A 22,993-nucleotide genomic window follows, 5' to 3' on the forward strand; every position below is an offset into this window, starting at 1 on the left:
AAATGCTTGCAAAGTACTGATTTAAATTGTCCTCTTCCTTTTTATGACTTTTGCTGCAACTTAATCAGTTAAGAAAAATGTACTACAATCAAGAAATAAAGAAGCAAAATAATGAAATCATTTTGAGTTTTATAGCTTCCTGAAAGTACTAATGCAGGAAATAATGTTACATTTTGAATAATTGTCTCTTGAAAAGCCTATAATTATAGAAACGATGGATGTCTAGTGACATAGATGTATAGCATGCAATTTAAACAGCACAGACCATTTTTTTCAAGATGTCATAAAATAAATGAAAATATATTGTAATAACACTTACAGAATAGAAGTTACAAGACTCTGACACCCAACAGGCACTGTATAGATGTGTCAAATGGCCACAGTACTTTTCTTCTGCAACAATAACATGTCATTGCTGTCAGGCCTCCAAAAAACATTACTCATTGTACTGATATGCTTATGGGAAATCATTGTTCTGAAGTCAAGTTCTCTGTTTGACAGAATGGATCAAGTGAAAAGCGAGAAGTCAGACAGTTTCAGTTTACAGCCTGGCCAGATCACGGCGTACCAGAACACCCAACACCTTTCCTAGCATTCCTAAGAAGAGTAAAAACGTGTAATCCTCCAGATGCAGGGCCAATGGTTGTCCATTGCAGGTATGAAGCACTTTAAACTGTTATTCAGTGGAAAAAAAATTATTTTTAATAATGAGGGTAGCTATGGCTAATGTGTAGCTTCAGCTGCCATGTGGATAAAAAGCAGTTCTGTTCAGCTGAACTATTTACATCACAAAGATATCTGAAAACGTATTTTTACAGATTTATACCATTCTTTGTTCTGAAAAGATTGCTCATTGCACGTCATGTCTTTTCCAGAACTGATTATTAGGTAGGAGGCTCAGCCTTCAATATAATGTAACTACTTGTACAATAAAAGTTGTGGCATTTGTGCCCTTTAGTGTGTCACTTTCTTTTTTGGTGACAATGGTAACCGTGAAAATAAAGGTAGTGAATTTCCCCAGTGGGGACAGAGCCAGCATTAAAAACTTCACAGGATTTCTAACTCCTCACCACATTATCCAAAAGCTAATATAAAAAAGTTTGGATTTTAAGACACACCTTAAGATGTAGAGTGAATAACTGTTCAACTAAAGAAAAAATATATAATTTCATAATGTTTTGGATCTGTAGCAGGCAATTGAATGTCCTTTTTGGTGTGATCCAGGCAGAATGCCCTAGCAAAGTTAGGCTTCTTAGCACACATTGAACAAGCAATATTTTATTATAGTCTTTGATTTGCAGTCATGTGAAGTCTGTCTTTACACAGATCTTTAAAACGTCCCACTCTCTATCAAGGTTGATGAAGATGTCTTAACCATCACTAAACATATGTGGATGAATTATCGTTTCTAGTCATAGGAACACAGCATGATGGGGGAAATGTGGGCCAAATAGTCTAGAGTAGCTTTTTTCAACCAGAGTGCCTTCGGGGTTTTTCAGGGGTGTCTTAGTAAAATTCCTACAAAATTCCCAAAAACTGTATACAAGCGAGCGAATGAATGAAGCCTGTCTTTTAGTTAAAAGGTTTCTATTGTGCACCATTACAACCTTTCAACCACCGGTGTCCTAACATCCAATGATGTAATTGGTTGATAAGGAGGACATCAAATGCCTGCACAGCATCCTTGTTTTCCCTCCCCTGCCCCTGTCCTTCAGCACTGGGGTCCTATTAGCTGAGCAAGGGAAATAGACTGAGGAGGAAGAGAAATGCTAAAATATTTTGTCAGTACCAGCAAGCAAAAGTGTGTTTGCTTTGGAAGAATAAATCACCACTAACATTCAGTGTCCTACGCATGTGGATGCTGTTGCATTATGTAAAACTATTTGTTTAGTTTTTTTAAATTTTAGAATGGGGCGCCTCAAGATTGTGCACATTTTTAAAGGGTGCCTTGACTGAAAAAAGGTTGAGAAACACTGGTCTACAGTGTTAAAAATTCAGTGTGGGACACATAGCCGTAGGTTTGAAATGTGAACTAAAATGCATAACCAAATACCCAAAGACAGGGTTACTAAATTACATGACTTTGTTGTTTCCTTTCCTGACATTTTAGTAATTGGTAGATGCCAAAAGAAAGACTGTAACACTTCAAGTGCCTAAAACAACCTCTTGGAAAGTACATGGCTTCAGGTGCATGTTTCAGAAACTAGCTCAATATGTGTGGCAAAATCAAAAAATTAATTCCCACTGGGGTGAGTTTATTGTGTGTAGCTGGCTGTTGACACAGTCCTCGCACGTAGGGCACATGACTCAGGGTGAGGCTATACACAATATACTTACCAGTGGGATTCCCATGGAGTGCTGCCTGGTTTTTCAATTTTGTCAAGTGTAGATCTTTCACATGGCAAACTATATATACCTGTAAACAACAATTCCGCTAAGAAACCCAAGGTTAAGCATGTCACATGTAAATGAAACAGTCTATCAAACTGAGTATAATACACTGTAGAAAGGACATGTTTACTTTAGGCCGTACAGTCTTAGGCCACTTTATTAGGTACACCTTGCTAGTACCTGCTGTTTGTCAGTTGCACATCCATGATGCATATCTCCCGTTCTACCACATCCCAAAGGTGCTCTATTGGATTGAGATCTGGTGACTGTGGAGGCCATCGGAGCACAGTGAACTCATTGTCATGTTCAAGAAACCAGTTTGAGATGAACTGAAGTTTGCAACATGGGTACATTGTAGTCATAAAGGGATGGGTATGGTCAGCAACAATACACAAGTAGGCCGTGGCATTTAAATGATGCTCAATTGGTAATAAGCGGCCTAAAGTGTGCCAAGAAAATATCCCCCCCCACCACCACCAGCCTGAACCATTGATAGAAGACAGGATGGATCCATGCTTTCATGTTGTTTATGTCAAATTGTGACCCTACCATCTGAATGTCACAGCTGAATTTGAGGCTCATAAGACCAGGCAACATTTTTCCAATGTTCTTTTGTCCAATTTTGGTGACTCTGTGAAAATTGTAGCCTCTGTTTCCTGTTCTTAGCTGACAGGGGTTTCACTCAGTGTGATCTTCTGCTGCTGTAGCCCATCAGCTTCAAGGTTCAACGTATTGTGCATTCAGAGATGGTATTCTGCAAACCTTGGTTGTACCAAGTGGTTATTTGAATTGCTGTTGCCTTTCTATCATTTGGAACCAGTCTGCCCATTCTCCACTGACCTCTGACATCAACGCCATTTTCGTCCGCACAACTGCTGCTCATTGGATATTTTCTCTTTTTCTGACCTTTCTCTGTAAACCCTAGAGATGGTTGTATGTGAAAATCCCAGTAGATCAGCAGTTTTTGAAATACTCAGATCAGCCCATCTGGCACCAAAAACCATGCCACGTTCCAAGTCACTTAAATCCCCTTTCTTCCCCATTCTGATGCTCGGTTTGAAGTTCTGCAAGTTATCTTCACCACATCTAGAGTTGCTGCCATGTGAGTGTATATAGCAATTTGGTAATGAAAAAATAGCAACAATGGCAACTTACAATATTTTATCCCAGAGAGATATCCTGACGTTTTCAGCTGCAAAATTATGTTAGGAAATCTGGCCATTATTAATGGAAGAAGAGCTGGTTCTTCATTGAGTTTAAATACTTAAACCAACTGAGGACCCCAATATGGTATGTAGATACATGGCAAGACATATAAGCAGGCCATATGATTTATATTATGACATTATAATTTTGTCTGGAGTTCTTCAGGAATCATTCTTGTCTGATGAATGCTGTAACTGTGTAGTTACGCTCTGCAATCCTCCAACATCTGCTCTCAGTTTCCTTGTATTATTTTATTAGATGTAAAATAAGCTGTTTTATCCACATAAATTCACATAATGAGTTATTTATTTGTGGGCACACACTGCATCAGCGGGTCTTTGTTTACTCAAAGTGCATTCCTATAAGACAGAAGCAATGTAAGTGACTGCCGTAGAGTTTTGTGTGCTTGCGATTCTGTTATATCAAAGCCAGCAGCTGTCCATAATGAATTCTGAATGAGCATTACTGGTAAAGAAAAGAATTTGACCATCTGCAGGAAATGTAAAAATGTTTTTATAACCCAATAACGGTGATCTGGACAGGGGTAAAGCTGAGCTTTTCCAGCTGTACTTCTATCCTTTACACATATATTCTGTGTAGATACAATATCCTGAAACATGTCATGCTCAGCTGGGATTGAAAATATTTGGGTTGCAACCAAAATCAAGTCATTATGTTAAACAAAAATAATCATCATGCAATTATTCAGCTATATTAAATTGCATAAAAACAACACCACTTAAAATTTTGTGACCAAGTTAACAGCAGCTGGTGGATATTGTGATCCTTAAAAATACCGAAAGAAGTAAATCAAATAAGCAAAAAGTTATTTCAAAAAACATATTTCTCTCAAAGGCCTATAGCCAGACCTATGCTAGTGTTGGACTGGGAGGCTCTTTAAAATGTAATAAATAAGCTGAGCATTCCCAGGTTACACTAGCAGTAAATGCACCACAGGGGAAAACCCTATTGCAAATGTGGCGGAAGTATACATCTGACTGACAGCAAGGCTCCAACGAAATGTTAGTGATTTATGACTTATGGGACTCAAAGGATATTATGAAGCTAGTTTTGGAAGTTTATTGGATAAATAAAATGAGAATTATCAAGTTTGCCACATGGAATGAGCAAAACATACACGCATATGTTACTAAGTCAAGGCTAGAAACATTATTTTGTATGTTGTGTATCTAGGTCATCTTACCAATTTGGCTTTGCACACTTAACTAATTGAGTAAGGGCGAAGAAGGAAAGCTTGGAATACCCTCTAGCTGAATAACATACAGTATAGGAATAGACACATTTATACAACTTCCCACCATATAAGACAAAGACATATAAAATATTTAGACATTTGTCTTTGTTCTCTTTTCTTTGGCAACTTTTGATTATGACTCAGCCATCACTCAAAATTTACAATTCCCAGATTTCATCTTTACATGTTTCTCACTATCTCGCAGAATGCAGAGATTTCCTGCCCTAGGAGAATCTTTCTGCTATTCTTCTGGCGGCATAACTGTGCACATGCTTCATTTGATCCTGAAGATGCTTCTCACCATGTGATATCGCCCAGAGATCTTTTTTTAATAGATCAAGCATCTGTGTCACAAGGCTAAAATAGTAATTCTGTGCAATAAACCATTTCTAGTAACCACCAACCCAAGATTGTTATTTCAGCTACGCACACACTTCCCACAAAATACATTTCTGCTATATAACACACATCTTATTCCTTCTTTCAGCATTGTATTGCTGAATGTCACGCAGCAGGTTCTGGTGCTTCAGTGACTCCATTCAAGTGTTTTGTAGTCTTCTTTTTTTGTCCAAAATGCATCTGGGAATATCTTATAAAATGTGTGAGAGTTAGTGATCACTGAAATCCTTTTCCTTTTTTTTTTTTCCTATCTGCACTTTATTTTAGTGAAAATGTGCATCTCTCAGTCTGTGACATAAAACATCAGGTTGGTTGAGAGAGGATAAGAAATAGGCAGCTAGAGACAAACCACAGTTTCAACACCAGACTCCAATGTCATATAATATGATTGAACCAAAAGCTTTGTTTTTTTCTTTTAATATTAGAAAGGGAAACTTTGGTCAAGGTAGACTGTATTTGGACTGTACTAACCCATTTTTACGTCTAAAGCAGCAAAATAATGGGCCTCATCTTGAATCTGCATTTCAAAATATTTTCTGTAAAACTGGCTAATTACATAATGCAACATCCTCTGTAAATTACAGGAACATCAGGACTCGCCAAGGAGTTCAGTCACCATATAAAAGCACAGGCTGCAGGCTGAATGTATTTCTTAGGTCACTAAGCACTGAGGTGACTTTTAATATCCTCTGGGGATGTTATTCCTTCTCACACACCAAAAATCATCTTACACAGACTGATAGATGAACATTGAGTGATTGATACTGAGGAACAGCTATTCCATAAAATTATGTCCAGATTAGTTGATTGCACCCATGGCCATAGATCCTTCCAAGGCTGGGTGCTCCAGGTTGTTGTTTGTAGGTGGTGAGCACACAGTACATACACAGGCAATTGCTCAGCAGCTAGTTTTCATGAAGTCAGTTAGGAGCCTCTAGTGCACGGGTGTCAAACTGGTGGCCCTCCAGCTGTTGCCAAACTTCAAGTCCCATAAGGCATTGCAAGAGTGACAGTTACAAGCATGACTCCAAAAGGCAGAGGCATGATGGGACTTGTAGTTTCACAACAGCTGGAGGGCCGCCAGTTTGACACCCCTGCTCTAATGGTATTTGCATATCTGATCACTGCTCATAATCAGTTGTGATGCTCTAACTTGCACCAGTAGTATAAATAGTATTGAGTAGCAAGCTGGTAATAGGAAGTTTATGAACAATTACAGAGCAGCCAACTGCCCATTTTTTATTATTTCCTGTTTTATCAGCATTTGACAGAGTCTAACTTCTTACATTATGCTTACCAAATGCCTGGAAAATGTTCTAAGGTCTAGTAAGCAACTACTAACCTTTAGCCTATACTTACCATTAAAAATTTTATGTTGACTGTGACAAAGACCTTTCCTGAGATTAGGTAGGGCCTATTCTACAACATTGACAGAATTCACACTTCAATTAGGTTGATGACTCACAGGCGATTTTCTCTCAGGGATTACTCTCCAGTTATGCTACAGTGATTTGTGGTTAACCACTTGACCTCCGGAAGGTTTTACCCTCTTCATGACCAGAGCAATTTTTTGCTATTCAGCACTGTGCTACTTTAACTGGAAATTGCATGGCTATGCAACACTGTGGCAAATTAAATTTATATAGTTTTTGTTTCACAGAAATAGAGCTTTCTTTTGGTGGTATTTGATCACCACTGGAATTTGTATTTTTTACAATCTAAACACCTGAAAATGAAAAAAACAAAACAAAACGAAAACAATATTTTCTACTTTCTGTTATAAAAGACATCCAATTAAACCAAATGTCATCATAAATTTAGGTCAAAATATATTCTGCTACATGTTTTTGGTAAAAAGAAATCCCAATAGGTATATATTAATTGGTTTCCATTAAAATATAGTGTAGACAAACCATGGTGTGTATATATATATATATATATATATATATATATTTATATACACAGTGCTCAGCATAAATGAGCACACCCCAACAGATTTGTCAGAAAACCTTTCCTTTCCTTTCCGAATCAATTTTTTTTTGGGACACTATACTACATAATACTCCCACAAATGCGGGCCATTGATTGCAAACAAGATTTGCTCATTTGCACTCACAAATACGTATTTTTCCAAACAAGTTTATTCAAGACCATGTTGCAAAAATGAATACACCCCAATGAAAGTCTTAGAAGTAAAGCTACATTTTAGGCAACATATCTTAATTAACAATAATTCAATTACAGGTAAGTCTAATGATTCATTAAACAGGTGTTCAGCCGACAGTTGATTATAGAAGGGCATTTCTTAACAAAGAAAACCCCTCCTCATTTCATGCTGTCAGCACATGGAGGAGAAATGCCACAAGGCTTGAGAACAAAATAGTTTCCTTACACAAGAAAGGTGAAGGCTACAGGAAGATAAGCAAAGCTTTACTTATCAATCAGAATACTGTAGCAAAACTGATACAAAAATTTAACAAAGATGGAACTGCAACCATCTCACTGAGACATCCAGGCTGTCCACAGAAGTTAACACCTCGACAGGAGTGCTTCTAATGAGAAGGGTTGAAGAAAATCACCATGCAAGTTCATTGCAATTAGATAAAGAAGTAACTGGGGTGATTGTTTGCCGTGACACAATACCGCGTACACTACAGAAGAATGGCATGCATGGGTGTCATCCACAAAAGAAGCCTCTCCTAAATCCCATGCACAAAAAAGCCTGCCTAGAATCTGCCAGGGCCCATGCTGAAAAAGAAGAAGACTATGAGGACTCTGTACTCTAGAGTGATGAGACCAAGATAAATGTTTTTGGAACTGATGGCTTCAAAATTGTATGATGTCACAAAGGTGAGGAGTACAAAGAAAAATGCATAGTGCCTACAGTGAAACATGGTAGTGACAGTGTCCCTTTGTGGGGCTGCATGAGTGTTGCTGGTGTCAGGGAGCTGCATTTCATTGATGGCATCATGAATTCATAGATCTATTGCTCTATAGTGAAAGAGAATGTGCTACCATCACTCCATGCCCTTGGTCATCTACACTTTTCCCACATGACAATGATCCAAGACACACATCTAAGGCCACTGTTGCATTTCTGAAGAAGAACAGGGTGAAAGTGATTCAGTGGCCAAGTATGTTTCCTAAGCTGAAACCAGTCGAACACCTATGGGGAATTCTGAAGAGACAGGTTGAGCATCACTTATCATCCAGCATCCAGGCTCTAAAAGATAGATGTTTCAATATGTTTCCAACTTGTCCATTCCATGCCTAGAAGACTTGGTGCTGTCCATACAAACCATGGAGCTCATACAAAATACTAGATGTAGTAGGTTTTGTTTTGGGGGTGTATTCATTTTTGCATCAACTAATTTGAGTTAAACTGAAGATTTTGTAATCTAAGTTTTATTATTAACATTACTTTTCATGTAATGAGCTAAACAAATGTTCTTTAAAGCTCAATTTTGTCAAAATTTTGGAAATTGTTCTTGTGTTCATTGAGAAATTGAAGAAAATCTTACTTTTCATAAGGGGTGTACTCATTTATGCTGAGCACTGTATATATAATATATATTTGAAAATTGATCACTCCTGATGTACTGACTCATGTCTTGAGGCTCTTAAATTTCCAGGACAGTTTAAATACCCCCTAAATTACCTCTTCTTGGAAAGTAGACAGTCTGAAGTATTTAGTAGGAGGCATGGTGAGGTTTTTGAAGTTGTAATTTTCTTTGTCACAATTGTTTGGAAAATGAAGAAATTAAACAAAATGGTTTTTTTTCACAATATTTTTTACATACTGTCACCAGTGCAGTACAGTGTCATCATATGACTGGTGTGGCAGTGATCAGAGGTACTAGCTAATGACATTATGTAAAAAAAAAGGTACCATGTGATAGTGTGGGGCAATCACAGCATCACTGCAGAAAGCACAGCTGTTATGAATGAAAATCATTCATGACAGTTGTGTGCACAATGTGATCATGTGATCGCATGGCGATCGCATGATCCCCCAGGCCACTGAGATTGGCTGGGTTCCAGGAACCATAATCACAGGAGTGGCGTGCTGCGTGCCCCAAGGGACGCACCAGTGCACATGTGCCAGGTGACGTATTACAATGCATAAATGTAAAAAAGGTAAAAAAAACCTTAAGCCTTTACAACTACTTTTCTATGAAATGTTACAGCAGTCGCTATGGTTAGCTACAAATTGCTGAAGGAGACCAATTTGTAACAAAGCACAATCCAATGCTGCCGCAAATTGGCAGCAACTCTAGTGATTAAAACGCTAGCTACAAGTCTGTTATTTTCTGGCATTAGCAATTTGTTGCTGCAATCAGTGACTGTGAAAAAAAATCACCTATGTGTCATCAGCCTTAGATTTTTAAATCTAACGCATTATTATAATTTAAATTAAAAATATTCAATTACTTAATTTTATACATTTTTAATTTGCCTCAAAATAATAAAAAAATATATATTACTAGGTTTGATGTACCACAATAGTGTTCAAATGTATTTCGCTTACTGATAATGACAAAGACACATATTTAGCTTATAGGAAAATGTAGTATTACTTCTACAGAATGAAACATCTCTATGCATACCAAACATTAGTGAGACAACATATTCATAATTATTACCATGTGAAGCAACAGTAATTTGAAACCACAATCCCTGTGGTTTTTCCTCTTAATGATCAGATAACAGTGACTAATGCCATTTCTGGGTTACTTCGGCAAAAGTGTAAATGTCATACTGGTATGTCACATCTTATTATGTGAGATCTCCTTGAAGCCATTAGCAAAGGTATCTGTTAGCATTTTCATGGCTGTACCAAGCAGTCTTAATTATGACACTGACTTGTGTGAATTCATATTAAAGCACTCTGAGGATCTGCACTTAATTAAGATGCTATTCTTTTTCTGCTCCTGTTATCATTTGATTAGTCTCTTTAGTGGGCAAGTAACACAAAGTAGTATTTAGCTTTGAAACTTCTACCAAGAATTAACAGTCATTCCTACATGTATTTGTGTCTGAATAACAAATTCCTGGCCATATGTTTTATGAAGATCTAATAGAAAATTGATGACCAAGGAAATCTGTGGGTATTGTAATAGCCCATTACCTACGCAATCTTTATCAAGATATTTTTTAAATAATAATGCATCTCTTCCCTTTTGTGTATGCAAATTGCGATTGCTTATTATAATATGATGCATAGTTTAAACAGACTCTGTAGTTATTTGTAAAGACATTTGGCTTGTATGCAAACTGTTTTGGGATCCTCAGTCTGGAGCTGTATTCATGTCTTTTATTATTCAACGCAATTTCATAAAAAAACAAAAAAGTAAGTGTAGTAAAAAATATGCCATGGGACAGAACAGAAGATATCCTTGTTCATTCGCAAAAAGAAGTGTACAAAACAGTGAGAATATGAAAAGTCTACAAATCTTGAGTAACCAACTGGAAATTGTTTCTTAACTAAGTTGACTACAGCAAACTGAAATTTGATTGGTCAGTTAGAATAAAACACTAGAACTACTGATATTTACAAGATACCCATGCTCCAGAAGTCTGATGGAATGTTTTGTTGCTTTCTATAGCAGTAAATCTAATTCAAACTTTCCATATTCCATACTGCTCAAGAAACAGGAATGCTTTATTTACAAAGGTGGCCATAGACATAAGGATGTTGATTTACTAAAGGAATTAGGAAATGAACATGAATGTGCATTTTACATGTTTGGATAATTAAAGGGAATTGTTGCTAAAAATATAGATTAAAGATTCTGAACTCCTGTAGTCTGATGTCTTATCTTGAGAGTTAAAATTGTAATCAGCCATAAAAATCCAGCTGGGATCAACTGATTATTTCCCTAACAATAATTTGTTAGGAGTATGTGCTGTGATCTGAACATGCACTTAATAGTCGTTACTCAAACTAATCAAAGTCATTTAGTACAGTACTTTAATTTAACTACACAAATATATTTGTTTTAACCCTTTCATGATGGAGCGTAAAACAAATCCTAATGCCAGAACACAATTTTGCAACGGTGCGATGTGTTAGTAAAATTGTACATATCATCACAACTACTTTGTGTATACAGGTTGATTATATCTTGTTTTTTCCAGGACAAATTGGGCTTTAATTTGGCGGTAAATGGTAACAAATATCTCCTGATTTTTCTTTTTATTATCAATGGAACATTGGCCCACAATAGCACAAAAAAAAATTTCTTTTACTGTATATTTCTTGCTATTACCATAACTTACCACCAAAGAACAACCCTAAATAAATTCACCTGCTTTTTACAATTGCAGCAATACAACATATGTGTGTGTTATTTGTTGTTTGTGCCCATAGTATGATCCAGAAACAGTTGTGCACATTTTGCTTTTTTTAATCCTACCTAAAACACACTGACACTGATACTAATTTTAAAAATGCTTATTTTAAAGTCCTACCTAAAATATATGAACCCTGACCTTTGACCTTGACCCTGACCACCACCTTTGACCCTAACACTGACCCTGATACTGACCTAGATCAAACCTTGAACTAGCTATTTTTTCTTTATTTTTACACACACTTTTGTTTATATTTTTTTCTCTCCTAGCAAGGAGAGAGAGATACAATGTATATTTCTCTCCATTCAGAGGAGGAAAAAAAACCAAGGGGTGAGCCTGCATTGTTATTGATTACTGTCATAGCCAATCAGTGATCAGGTGATGGGAAACCAGGACTTTCTTTTCCCGATCATTAGTATGAGACCTGGGGCTCTCGATGAGGAGCACACTGTGCAGTGCGCTCCCAGCACAAATACACGTACACTTATGCGGCCTCACAGAAAAAGACCCCATTCCAGTGTATAGGTGGCAGCAAGGGGTTAATTGTGCACCAAGGCATGCATTTTGATTTAATGCTTTTTCTGTAGTAAAAGCCTTTTACCATCAATATAATTTTCTTCTCTTATATTTCTAGTGCTGGAGTGGGAAGGACGGGCTGCTTCATCGTAATAGATGCCATGCTGGAGAGGATACGACATGAAAAAACTGTAGATATTTATGGTCATGTAACTTTAATGAGAGCTCAGAGAAATTACATGGTTCAAACAGAGGACCAATATATCTTTATCCATGATGCACTGCTAGAGGCAGTGACTTGTGGAAATACCGAAGTGCCAGCTAGAAACTTGTATGCATATATTCAGAAGCTGACACAGATAGAACCTGGAGAGAATGTCACAGGGATGGAGTTAGAATTTAAGGTAAGTCTGCTCGACTTCAAAATTAGCTTACTAACAGCCTACAGACAAACCAAAAACATTCAACATGCCAAGAAAGTTTAAACTCATTTATTAGAAATATGAATTAGATTTTTATGGAGAGTTTATGCTTATGTGTACAAGTGTTCTATTATTTTAAACTTAAAACAATAAATATAAACCATTGTCTTTTTTTATGTACATCCAAGTCACAGAAATGGATTTTCACTTGAACAGGCCTTCGACAAACCTCATTAAGACATCTTTATTGAAAATCCTCTTATCTCTACGTACATTCTTGCACATATCTTTTTAGGTTGAATGCTACCATATACAAAGTGTAAGTGCACTTTTAACATCCGTATCACTTCCTTCCCCCTATATCACATTGCCCATTTTTTTTCTCTACTACACTAGAGTGTCCAAACTGCACACATGTGCATTGTTGGTCCCTAGGAAATGTTGAAGTCCATAAAGCAGACCTTTCCCTCTTTTGTTAAAAATACATACACATGCAGGTCTGCATTCTGGTATGAATTCAACTTACATTCATAAGCTAAACAAACATGTTTTGTTTTACTTTTACAATTATTGTTTTCCCACTTCCTGGTTGAGTGAGGCACTGAAAATGTAGCCATGGCCTCACAGGCTATATGACCAGTGTCGTCCTGTGAAATCTCACTTGTGAACAGTGGAATCTCAGATGGAAAGGAATTGTTTTGCCCCTTAGATAAAGTGCTCTGTCACATGTTCCAGGAGGCAGACCCAGAATTCCAGGAAGTAAAGGGAGATGGATTCATCTGCCATCTAGTGTATATTGGCTACTTTCAGAAGGTTATGGAGAAAAATAAAAATATGCAGAGAGAATAAAAAGTCTGGAGTTATCTATTAAGTATCTGTTTGTAGACTGCCATGACTAATCATTTTATAGGTGCCTTTGTTGTATTTAGGGTACGAGTTCCTCTTTAATGAAAGCATGTGATGTTTAGGAATGAGCAAAATGTACCTGAGTTCAGTTAGGGGGCAAGTTTGCCAAACATTATTGAAGTTTGGGTGCTTAATCTGAACCCCTCTAAATTCATTGGGAGCCAAATGTTAAAAAAAATGGTAATTTTCTCGGCTAATAGGCAAGGAATTGTCAAACAAATTCCATTTGTAGGCGAGCAGAAATTTTGCAAATGCTTAAAGGGCAACAGTAAAAATTCCTTTAAATAACATACCCAGGGGATGTCCTTAACCTGTCTGTGAAGTGGTGCATCTATTGGATGCATACAACTTACTATATCAAAACAGGCAAAAAATGCCTTTTAAATTGCAGGTAAATAACAGCTCCCAGATGCTTACTTCTGCTTGTAAACAAAGCGGCTGGGTTTCCCTTCAATATCAGACCCTTATCCTAGATTGACTGTCTGGTATAGATGCAACCCTACACAAAAAAGAAAATGGTGTGGGCTTCCCCCTATAATGTCAAGTCTGACCCACACAAAAAACAAGCCCATTGCACCCCCATCCCCAAATCAATGCAGCCTGACTGGCCACAAAAGGAAGAGCGGATTAGAGTGTGCCTCCTTTGCCTGAACTATACAAGGCCACATGCCCTCAACATCAATTTATACCCCAATCTGATGAGAAAAAGGCCCTCAACCCCACAAACTTGGCCTGGTAATTGTGGGGTTGGGTGGGGGCTTATCATAATCTGGAATCCCTTTTTAAAAACAAGTGGGTTCCCAGATACCAATCCCTCTACATGAATGAGTAAGGGACACATAGAACACCTACTCATTGACAAAAAATTAAAATGAAGGCACCATACTTTTTGACAGGTCCTGTAAATAAAAAAGTCCCACATTGCAAATTCTTTGTCAGTCACATATGTCTGGGGGGAGGAGCAGAAAATAAATGAAGCATCCTCTGCTCCTTAAGAACCATTGAGCAAGGAAGAAGGAAGCTGTCATATATAGTAATAGTCGAAAAGTCACTACTATATTGTAGTCAGACAAATGCCTGAACAAGTAAAGCTGTTCATACTCATCATCTCTAGTGGCAAGTATGCGCATTGCCGTCTATGAGCATACAGTTTTGAAACTATGTAATTGAGTATGGTAGAGAAAAAGCCAGTGTTTCAGCCTGTAAAGCAATGTACAGTCCAGAGCAGAATGAGGTAAGATAATGTTTAAGAGCAATGGGGAGGGCTTTGGGGGTGGTGGACGAAATAAACAATTTTAGTGTACAGCCAGTGAAAACATAGTATTATTGCTACATGCACATCACCAATATGGGCAGATTACCTAAATGATACAGTACAGGACAGAGGACATGTATTCATAGATCATGTTTTATATGCAGGCTACTTTACGATGATTGGACACTGGCAAAAAATTTGCTAGGCCTGCCCCTAGTGTGCACTTATAAATCCCTGCCTGTTCCTAGAGACACCAGTTTTTGCTAGTGTCCTTTGATGAGAAATCTGTTCTTTTTTTTAAAACCATTCAGTGTTTTTGTAACTGATACTTCTATCAAGATTTGACTGCTTATTGCCCTGAGCTATAAAACGTTTACAAATTTCTGACGCTCGGTGTGTACCTTGGGGACCAAGTTCAGATCCCACTGTGTGGGGTTGGCCTGTAATGCCTGCTTTAATCAGTAGATCCTTGGCACTAAGTCAAATGTGTGTAGTAAGCTACAGGATGATATACAGGTCTAGGGCCATGGTCAATCTCTATGGTTCCCAGACCCTGAAGATGCCTTGAGAGGGATGCTCACAATAACGAGCGAAGCCTGGACCTCCAGTAGACCCAGAAATGTAAGGCAGGGTTTCACTGTAATTTGGCACTGGTTCTTGGTTTTTAAAACCACAATCCACACTATTCTGTTTTACACACAAGGGATTTGGGAGTTATTTGCTATATTGTGGTAACCCTTGCAATTTCTCTCTTTCGACCTTTCTCAGGACAAGCATTTTAAAATTGCCAGTTTTCCCCTCAAATCTTAGTCTCAGGAGGATAAGGCAACTGTGTCACACCTCCTAGATGATGCATTGCTGCCCACCTTTTCCACCAAAAATGCACATTTCTGCTGCCATCTTCTATAGAGACACCACCACAGAAGTACAGTCAGCACCTGGGTTATAGCAAGATCCTGTATCTGGACACTCAGTTATTCCTGTAACCAGACACACAGACCCCATTCAGTCCCAACTCCATTCCATGAGTACCCCACTGATGATCCCCTTAATGGCTGAACACAGCATACATTCTGCACACGGTCTAAAGGAAACCTAAACTACTGTTCAAGGTGATAGCTGTTCCCTTGTCTAAAAGCAATGGGCTATTATAACACCGATCCCCTTCTCTGACTCTAACTCCCTCTCAGGCACATACCACGCAGCCTATCTGACAAAAGCAGATTCTTCTGCTATTATGTCTTTCTGCACTTCCATTTCCAGAGGCCAGAAACACTACACATCCTCTATTCACTCTAATCCTGTTAAAAAATCAGAAGCGGAACCTCCTTACTTTTACTTTTAGGCGGATATTATATGGAAAAGTATTGAGATATTTTGAAGCAGAGATAGCAGAGGATTTTTCTTCCCCTGCTTTTTGTGAGGCATTGGCTAGTGCTTTCTACTGTGGACACATTGATTGACATGGTGCAATTTAGTCTTGACTTAACAGCACCCAACACTTTGCAGCCAAAACAAGTCTTCAGTCCTGTCTTGGCCAGCGTCTAGCCCTGGGTACCCTTAAGGAACAGGTTTCTATCTTACAAATTCTCTTTCAGAAATGTCTTGCCTTTCTACCCCTTATCAAAATTTCTTCATGGAGTTTCATACTTAAATTGCCCAATTTGACCTCTTGCCTTGGATCTCAACCTGGTGCTCTCTTTCCTTCAGAGAGGTCAGCTGTATATCTGTTAGATGTATTTCTGAGTTGGCAGCTCTTTCTTGCAAAAAACCTTTTCTTGTTTTGCAAAGGGGCACATATATTTCAGAGCAAAAACTATTTCTATTTATCTAAGGTGTTCTCTTTTTTTGCCTCCCTTCCTTCTTTCTTGACAAGAAATTTGCCTTAAACTGCCTGGGTGTGATCAGAGCTGTCAGGGTCTACTTGGCAGCCAGGGCCTCTGTTCACAAGACTGAGTCTCTCTTTGATCTGCTTGGAGGTCTTCCTAATAGGCACCCTGCTTCTTCATCCACTGTTGCCAGGTGGATCAGACATCTTATTTCCAGGACCTACTCCCTTAAGAAATGGCTTACTTTCTTTCCTATCAGAGCTCATTATACAGGGGTGCCTCTTGGGCTTTTCAGCATCAAGCATTTATACTCCAGGTTTTCAAGACTCCCACCTGGTCCTCTGCTTACATGTTCTCCATTTAATACCAGGTGAATTTTCAGGCCTTGGCTGATGCATGCTTTGGCCACAAGGTATTTCATTCTGTTTTCTGAGTCCTTTCAGGTTCTTTAACCCCTTTTTTTGTGGGCCTGTTGGCAGTTCAGCTTTGTGTGTTGTTGCCTACCCCTCAGTTTATCACTTGGTGATTCTCTCAGTCTATGAATACAAGTCCTATGTCCTGTACTGCAATACAAGATTATAAGATTTTCGACTTGCCTATAAATTTCTTATCTTGGAGTACAGTACAGGGCACAGGCCCCTCTTCTGTGTCATTTAATCACTCCCTATTGCTTTTCTAAAAAAAAATGGAGTCTCGCAGAGTGATCAAGGTTTTATGACTTCACTAGGGGTGGCATTAGCAGTTGCCAGTGTCCAATCACCTGAAGTTAGTCTGCATACTGTATATCCTATGGTTTATTAATGAAAGTCCTGTGACCTGTACTATACTCCAAAATAAGAAATTTACAGATAAGTCAAAATTCCTATTTTTATGATAATAATATATGGGTAATGTTCTGAGACCAATGAGCTTGAAATAGAGTATTTATCATTCTTACTATTTATATATTTTCAAAGTGAATGTTTTTCATTTTCCTTCTGTCGTACAGTTCAATTATTTTTTTTTCAAATAGTCATATTGGATTTAATATAAATTATATTGAAGTTCTATATTTCCAGTTACTCAATTTTAAAATATCTACAGCCATAACAGTTTTGGATAGAGCAACGATTGGTTAAAACCCTGTCAGTTTTTGCTTTGGGCATTTCCTGTTGCATTTCCTGTTTTGGAGACGCAGCATAAAATGAGAGAGAAATCTCTCCAAAATGAGGGGAAATCAACTCAGCCATCATCCAAAGCAGTGATTCCATTGGAAGATTTACCCTCCTGTTTCTGCAACAAAATGTTTAAATTTTCCTAATTGTCTTCACAAGTGACAATGATAACCAGCGGAGACACAGGCAGCAATAAAAGTCTATGACTTACAAAACAAAGAGAGGTTTCAACCATTAGTAAAATGCAAATAAGAAAATGTGTTTTATCAATAAAAAAAGATCTATTTAACAAACTTTTTTCAATAGTCCTTCTTATGTGGACTTTACCACTGTTTTGACGCTCTCTTTGTTATGTATTTCATATATATTTTGCCTGAAACACTACCTAGAGGTCTTTTAGGTTGAGCACTGGATTTTCTAAGTCATTGCACTTTGAGACAGGGACAACCAAGGCCTTAAAGAACCTGACAGAAGTTCTAACCCTTCCCCACTCTATCTATTGTTTTAACTTTTGGCTATACACTATAACCAATATGTAAAAAACCTTTTGAGTGACAGACAGATGTTAATTTGTAGTGTTTTACTATTTTTTTTAACAGCGCCTCGCTAGTTCTAAAGCTCACACGTCACGGTTTATCAGTGCCAATCTTCCATGTAATAAATTTAAAAATCGCCTTGTTAATATTATGCCATATGAGTCCACAAGGGTGTGTCTTCAGCCAATACGTGGTGTGGAGGGCTCCGACTATATCAATGCAAGTTTTATAGATGGATACAGGTAAATATTATTTCTGCACAAGCTATATTAATGACCATTAGCTAAAATGTTTTCATAAACTTATCATGAAATTTAACTTGTAAATGTTTATTACGTATGTACGCAATACACAATTTCAGTGCATCATCAACAAGATAATCTGTTATTGGCACATCACCAGTGTACCTGATGATACCCTCCACTGTACCTAAAATACCCCCTTTCCCCATTGTGCAAAATGATCTTTCGTGTATAGCAAGAAACAATATACTGTATGCAGAAACCCCTTGGCACTGCACAGAAATGCAGCCCCTTTTATGTAATAAGAGACTTTCAATATACTTAGCAGTATTGCCAACTTCAAACTTAAAGTTTTGCAGAAATAGCTAAAAACATCACCAAGAAATTACCTGGTCTGCTTTCTAAATAGATGCATTACTTAGACTGACACAGGCTGCAAGCAGTATATATATATATATATATATATATATATATATATATATATATATATATATAAATAAAATGTGTGTATAAATGCAGGCAGCAGGTGATGTGTTGCCCATACTTCTTATACAGAGTAGAACCAAGATACAGATTACATTTAAATCAGTCTGTAATTTAATGCAGAGTCTTTGATCATCCCTGTCCAATGGGCCATGCCATAATTCTGGTGAGCTTGACCACTTAGGGACCTCCTACCCACCGCAGATTTACTGTGGCAGAGTGGACCCACTGAGCTGAATCACATACATATATGTGATCTGGCTTTTCGAAGTAGAGGGCGTTTGTGCACCCACCGCCCTAGCTGTGCTGTCACTCACTACAGCACAAGTTGATCAGCGAGTCCTGGCCAATGATTTATGGGAGAAATTCAAATTTTATTGGATATGTTTTATAGCAGAAAATAAAAATATTATTTTTTATTTCAAAATGTTTGGTCGATTTTTTTTGATTATATTAAAAAAAAACAGTGGTGATCAAATACCACCAAAAGAAAGCTCTATTTGTGTGAAAAAAAGAAAACTTCATTTGGGTAGAGTGTTGCATGACCGTGCAATTACCAGTTAAAGTAGTGCAGTGCTGAATAGCAAAACATGGCCTAGTCATGAAGGGGGTAAAGTCTTCTGGAACTTAAGTGGTTAAATATTGTTGTCTTTTCAGGTCACAATACAATATGTGTACTGTATTTTTCCAATACAAATCTGATCTGTGTAGAAGCATTTAATTACCAAATCCAGACAGTCATGATTCAAACACTTACAGATTCGAAGGAAATGTATTACCATTCTTTGAGGATGTAAATAATCATAAAATTATATATAGTTATAGTCCCATTCACTGCTACACATAAAAACATTTATAGTCATACAAATTGTATACAGCAACAACAACCTCCACAGTTACACTACAGTTGCCATAGTAAAATTAGCTCTTTCCTGTGTACTCTTCTTCCATGGTATCTTGTTACTCTCATCTGGATTTAGCAATCATACTGGAAAGTAAACTAATTTGTAACTTGATGGTGTAGGAGACAATACTCCTGTACCACCTACCAGACGGTTATAATTTAAACAAGGCATTACTTGGCTGGGAACTATATCCACAAGTTGTGGGCCTTCTGAAGACACCTCATTTCCCCAAGCTCATCAATACTAGGGAAAGCTACACCTATGAATTTCTGTGCAGTTTTTATCACCCTCTCTTAAGCTTTCAAAACCTGGACTATGCACATACCTTGCCATAAAGTAAGATAGCACACTGTCCATAGCATCCATATAGAAGCCAAGGAGGACTACTTGTAAAACCCAGCCCTCTTCAGCTTCACCAAAATGATAACTGCCAGTGCATTTTAATAACCAGAGAAAATGCAGACACTGATCATGATAATTCTTCTGTATTCATTCCCAAAAAAACAAACGCATTCATCCTATCTATATGCAGCCTATCTATAAAGACCAGAGCATAAACAGTTCCCAGTTTTTCTTCTTCTAATTTTTTTTATCAGCCCCTTAATTTTATTCACCCAAACCCTTTATCTCTTACCTATATGCATCCTTATCACCTTCCCTTATTCTCCGATAACGATAGTGTTTGCCTCAAATCTGAAAACACAGTCATAAGTATACAAAGTAAACAAAATAGGATTTAATACACAGTCTTGTCCCACCCTGTACTAAGGAACAGTATCAAGCAGCAGTGTTTTTCAATTTTAACTGTCTGGGGCTGAAATAAATAAGGAGTGGTTTTGGCTTACCTGTACTTAAATTATAAATATGCACTACCTTGTATGTTCATATAATTAGATAGTCTATCAAAGCTCTGATAATATTCAGGCAATAATATAATAACAATATTAGCTATAACAATAAACACAACGTTCAAAGAAGCAAAGGTCTTATTTATTTACAAAGAAAATAGAAGACTAACACAGAAATCTTAAGGAATATTATAGAGCATACATGATATGTTACATAAGTTCGTCCTTGAAGTCAAGTATCTTGGCTGGGCTCTGGATAGAAAAAGAGAGAAAAAAGCCTCCTGTATAGTCCTCTGTTCAATGAGAAACAATTAATAAATTATAAGGGGCTGTCCTTCTTAATCACCAGGAAGCATGGTATTACCCCAACCACCCTCTAGGAAGTATGTTGCCGTCTTCCAGTAGGGAGCAGTGGCACCCTGCAATCAAAATACCTTGACCTAGGTCAACATCTGGTTTCTTCCTTCTTGCTAGAAGCCATGCAATCAGTCATTCTAATATCAACATCACCAGGAAATCTGGGCCTCTTATCTCCATGCCCCACTGCTAGGGGGTAGGCGTGAACTACCTTCCAGGATCAGGATTCTAGCATGCAGTCTTTTGTTACATACACACCCTGTTGTATATTATTGTTTTACTGACATTCCAAGACAACATCCAAAAGGCCAAATGGCTCTTTGTTAACCAGGGAGTAAAAATCGATAAATATGTGATATAAAACATGCTACCTTCTAACAGAGGCCTATTAGTGAGTAAATCCAATATCCAGGTACAAAGAATGGGCTTAAATTTAGTAATTTAAGCATGCCCATAGGTTTCATAGATAAACTAGCATTAAACTATGAACTAAAATAAAGAGCATTCAAACATAACTCTTTTCAATCTCTAGGTGGGTCAAAATTGAATGTAATACCATTCTCGGTAGACCTAAAGACAAACTGATAATTATCCAGCCCCACTGGAACACATATTTTAATGTGCTGAAGACCGATTTTCTGAAAGCACTTCGTAATAAATAAAACATTAAAAATATCTGTAAAAGCATCTGTTAATTGGGAGGCATGGTTCTTTAAAATAGTGGTCAGGATGTTATCAGGCCCGCCTTGTTAAGGCAGACTGTGTCTGAAACTTCAAATGATATATCTCCTGGAGAGAAAGCCAGTTTGGTAGTCACGGCAATAATTGATTGATCAAATTGGGCATAAAATATATTTAGGATTTCAGGGAGGGAAACCTCACATTTGTCTACTAAAACCTGTTTCTGTTTATAACCTGTGGCTGACTGAATAGCCTTCCACACTGTTCTAGTATCATTTAGTTCAAATCCTTTCTCCTCTTGATAATTCTGTTTTGCCTCCGTAATACCTGCTTTTAACCTTCCCATAGCCACACTAGGGTTTATTTACTAAAGCTGGTTCACTCAGAATCTTGTGCACTTCTACATAGAAACCAAACAGCTTCCAGGTTTTATTGCTAAAGCTTAATTGAACAAGCTGAGGTTAGAAGCTGATTGGCTACCATGCACAGCTGCACCAGATTCTGAGTGAACCAGTTTTAGTAAATAAAACCCTATATGTCACCTTATTACAGCAGCATTCTTATCTCTAACCAGAACCTTCACCTTCCTATTTACCCAAGGTTTGTGTTCAGGGAATGATCTGATCATCTTAGTAGTCACTAAATACAGATGCAATTACATGAGAGAAATGGGGCAATGTATGAGTATAAATATAAGCTGTAGATCAGCTGTATAGTAGAGCATTTTAAACTCAATGCTGCTGTGTTGACTGGATAGTATAGGGGTGCAGAGCCTTCTCTTTCTAGACTCTACAAGACTAATGACTAGGGATGCTCCCATACCAGTTTTTTAAGACCCAGTACCAGTACTGATACTTTTGCTCAAGTACTTGCTGATACCAATTACCAATACCTATTTTTATTGTTAAGTGGCAGTTTTTTTAAACTAATGAAAAATTATTACCGTTTCTTTATAACTATGAATAACTGTATCTCAAAAGACATTGCCCTGGTGATTTAGTGGTAGCCCAGCACTGTATGAATCTATATATTTATTTACAAATTAAATATTATATGTAATTATTTTTAACGCCCAGCTCACCTGGCTCTGCCCTGTTGGTGTAGCGGTAGAGCTCTTGCCAGAGCTTATGCGGTCTGGATGTCGCGTCTCACACTGCCACACACTGATTGACGTATGTGACGTCAGACATCCAGAAGCCGCCCTCGCAATACATCCTCCTGCGTCTCTCTCCATAACGGCAGCGGTTACAGTCT

General features: G+C 37.6%; 1 protein-coding gene across 30 annotated transcripts in view; it reads left to right on the top strand.

Annotated features, from left to right (window-relative positions):
- PTPRD (protein tyrosine phosphatase receptor type D) overlaps nt 1-22,993 on the top strand; it is a 2,222,737-nt gene that overhangs the window by 2,171,261 nt on the left and 28,483 nt on the right. For all 30 annotated transcript variants that reach the window (XM_089678099.1, XM_089678100.1, XM_089678098.1 and 27 more), the window contains 3 exons: nt 502-656; nt 12,240-12,525; nt 18,287-18,465. In XM_089678099.1, the coding sequence (XP_089534225.1) occupies nt 502-656; nt 12,240-12,525; nt 18,287-18,465 (620 nt within the window). The remainder of the gene's footprint in view (nt 1-501; nt 657-12,239; nt 12,526-18,286; nt 18,466-22,993) is intronic.

The sequence above is a fragment of the Staurois parvus genome, unplaced genomic scaffold (genome assembly GCF_062004578.1).
Source record: "Staurois parvus isolate SC_StPar_1 unplaced genomic scaffold, SC_StPar_1.0 ptg000198l, whole genome shotgun sequence".
Lineage (NCBI taxonomy): Eukaryota > Metazoa > Chordata > Amphibia > Anura > Ranidae > Staurois > Staurois parvus.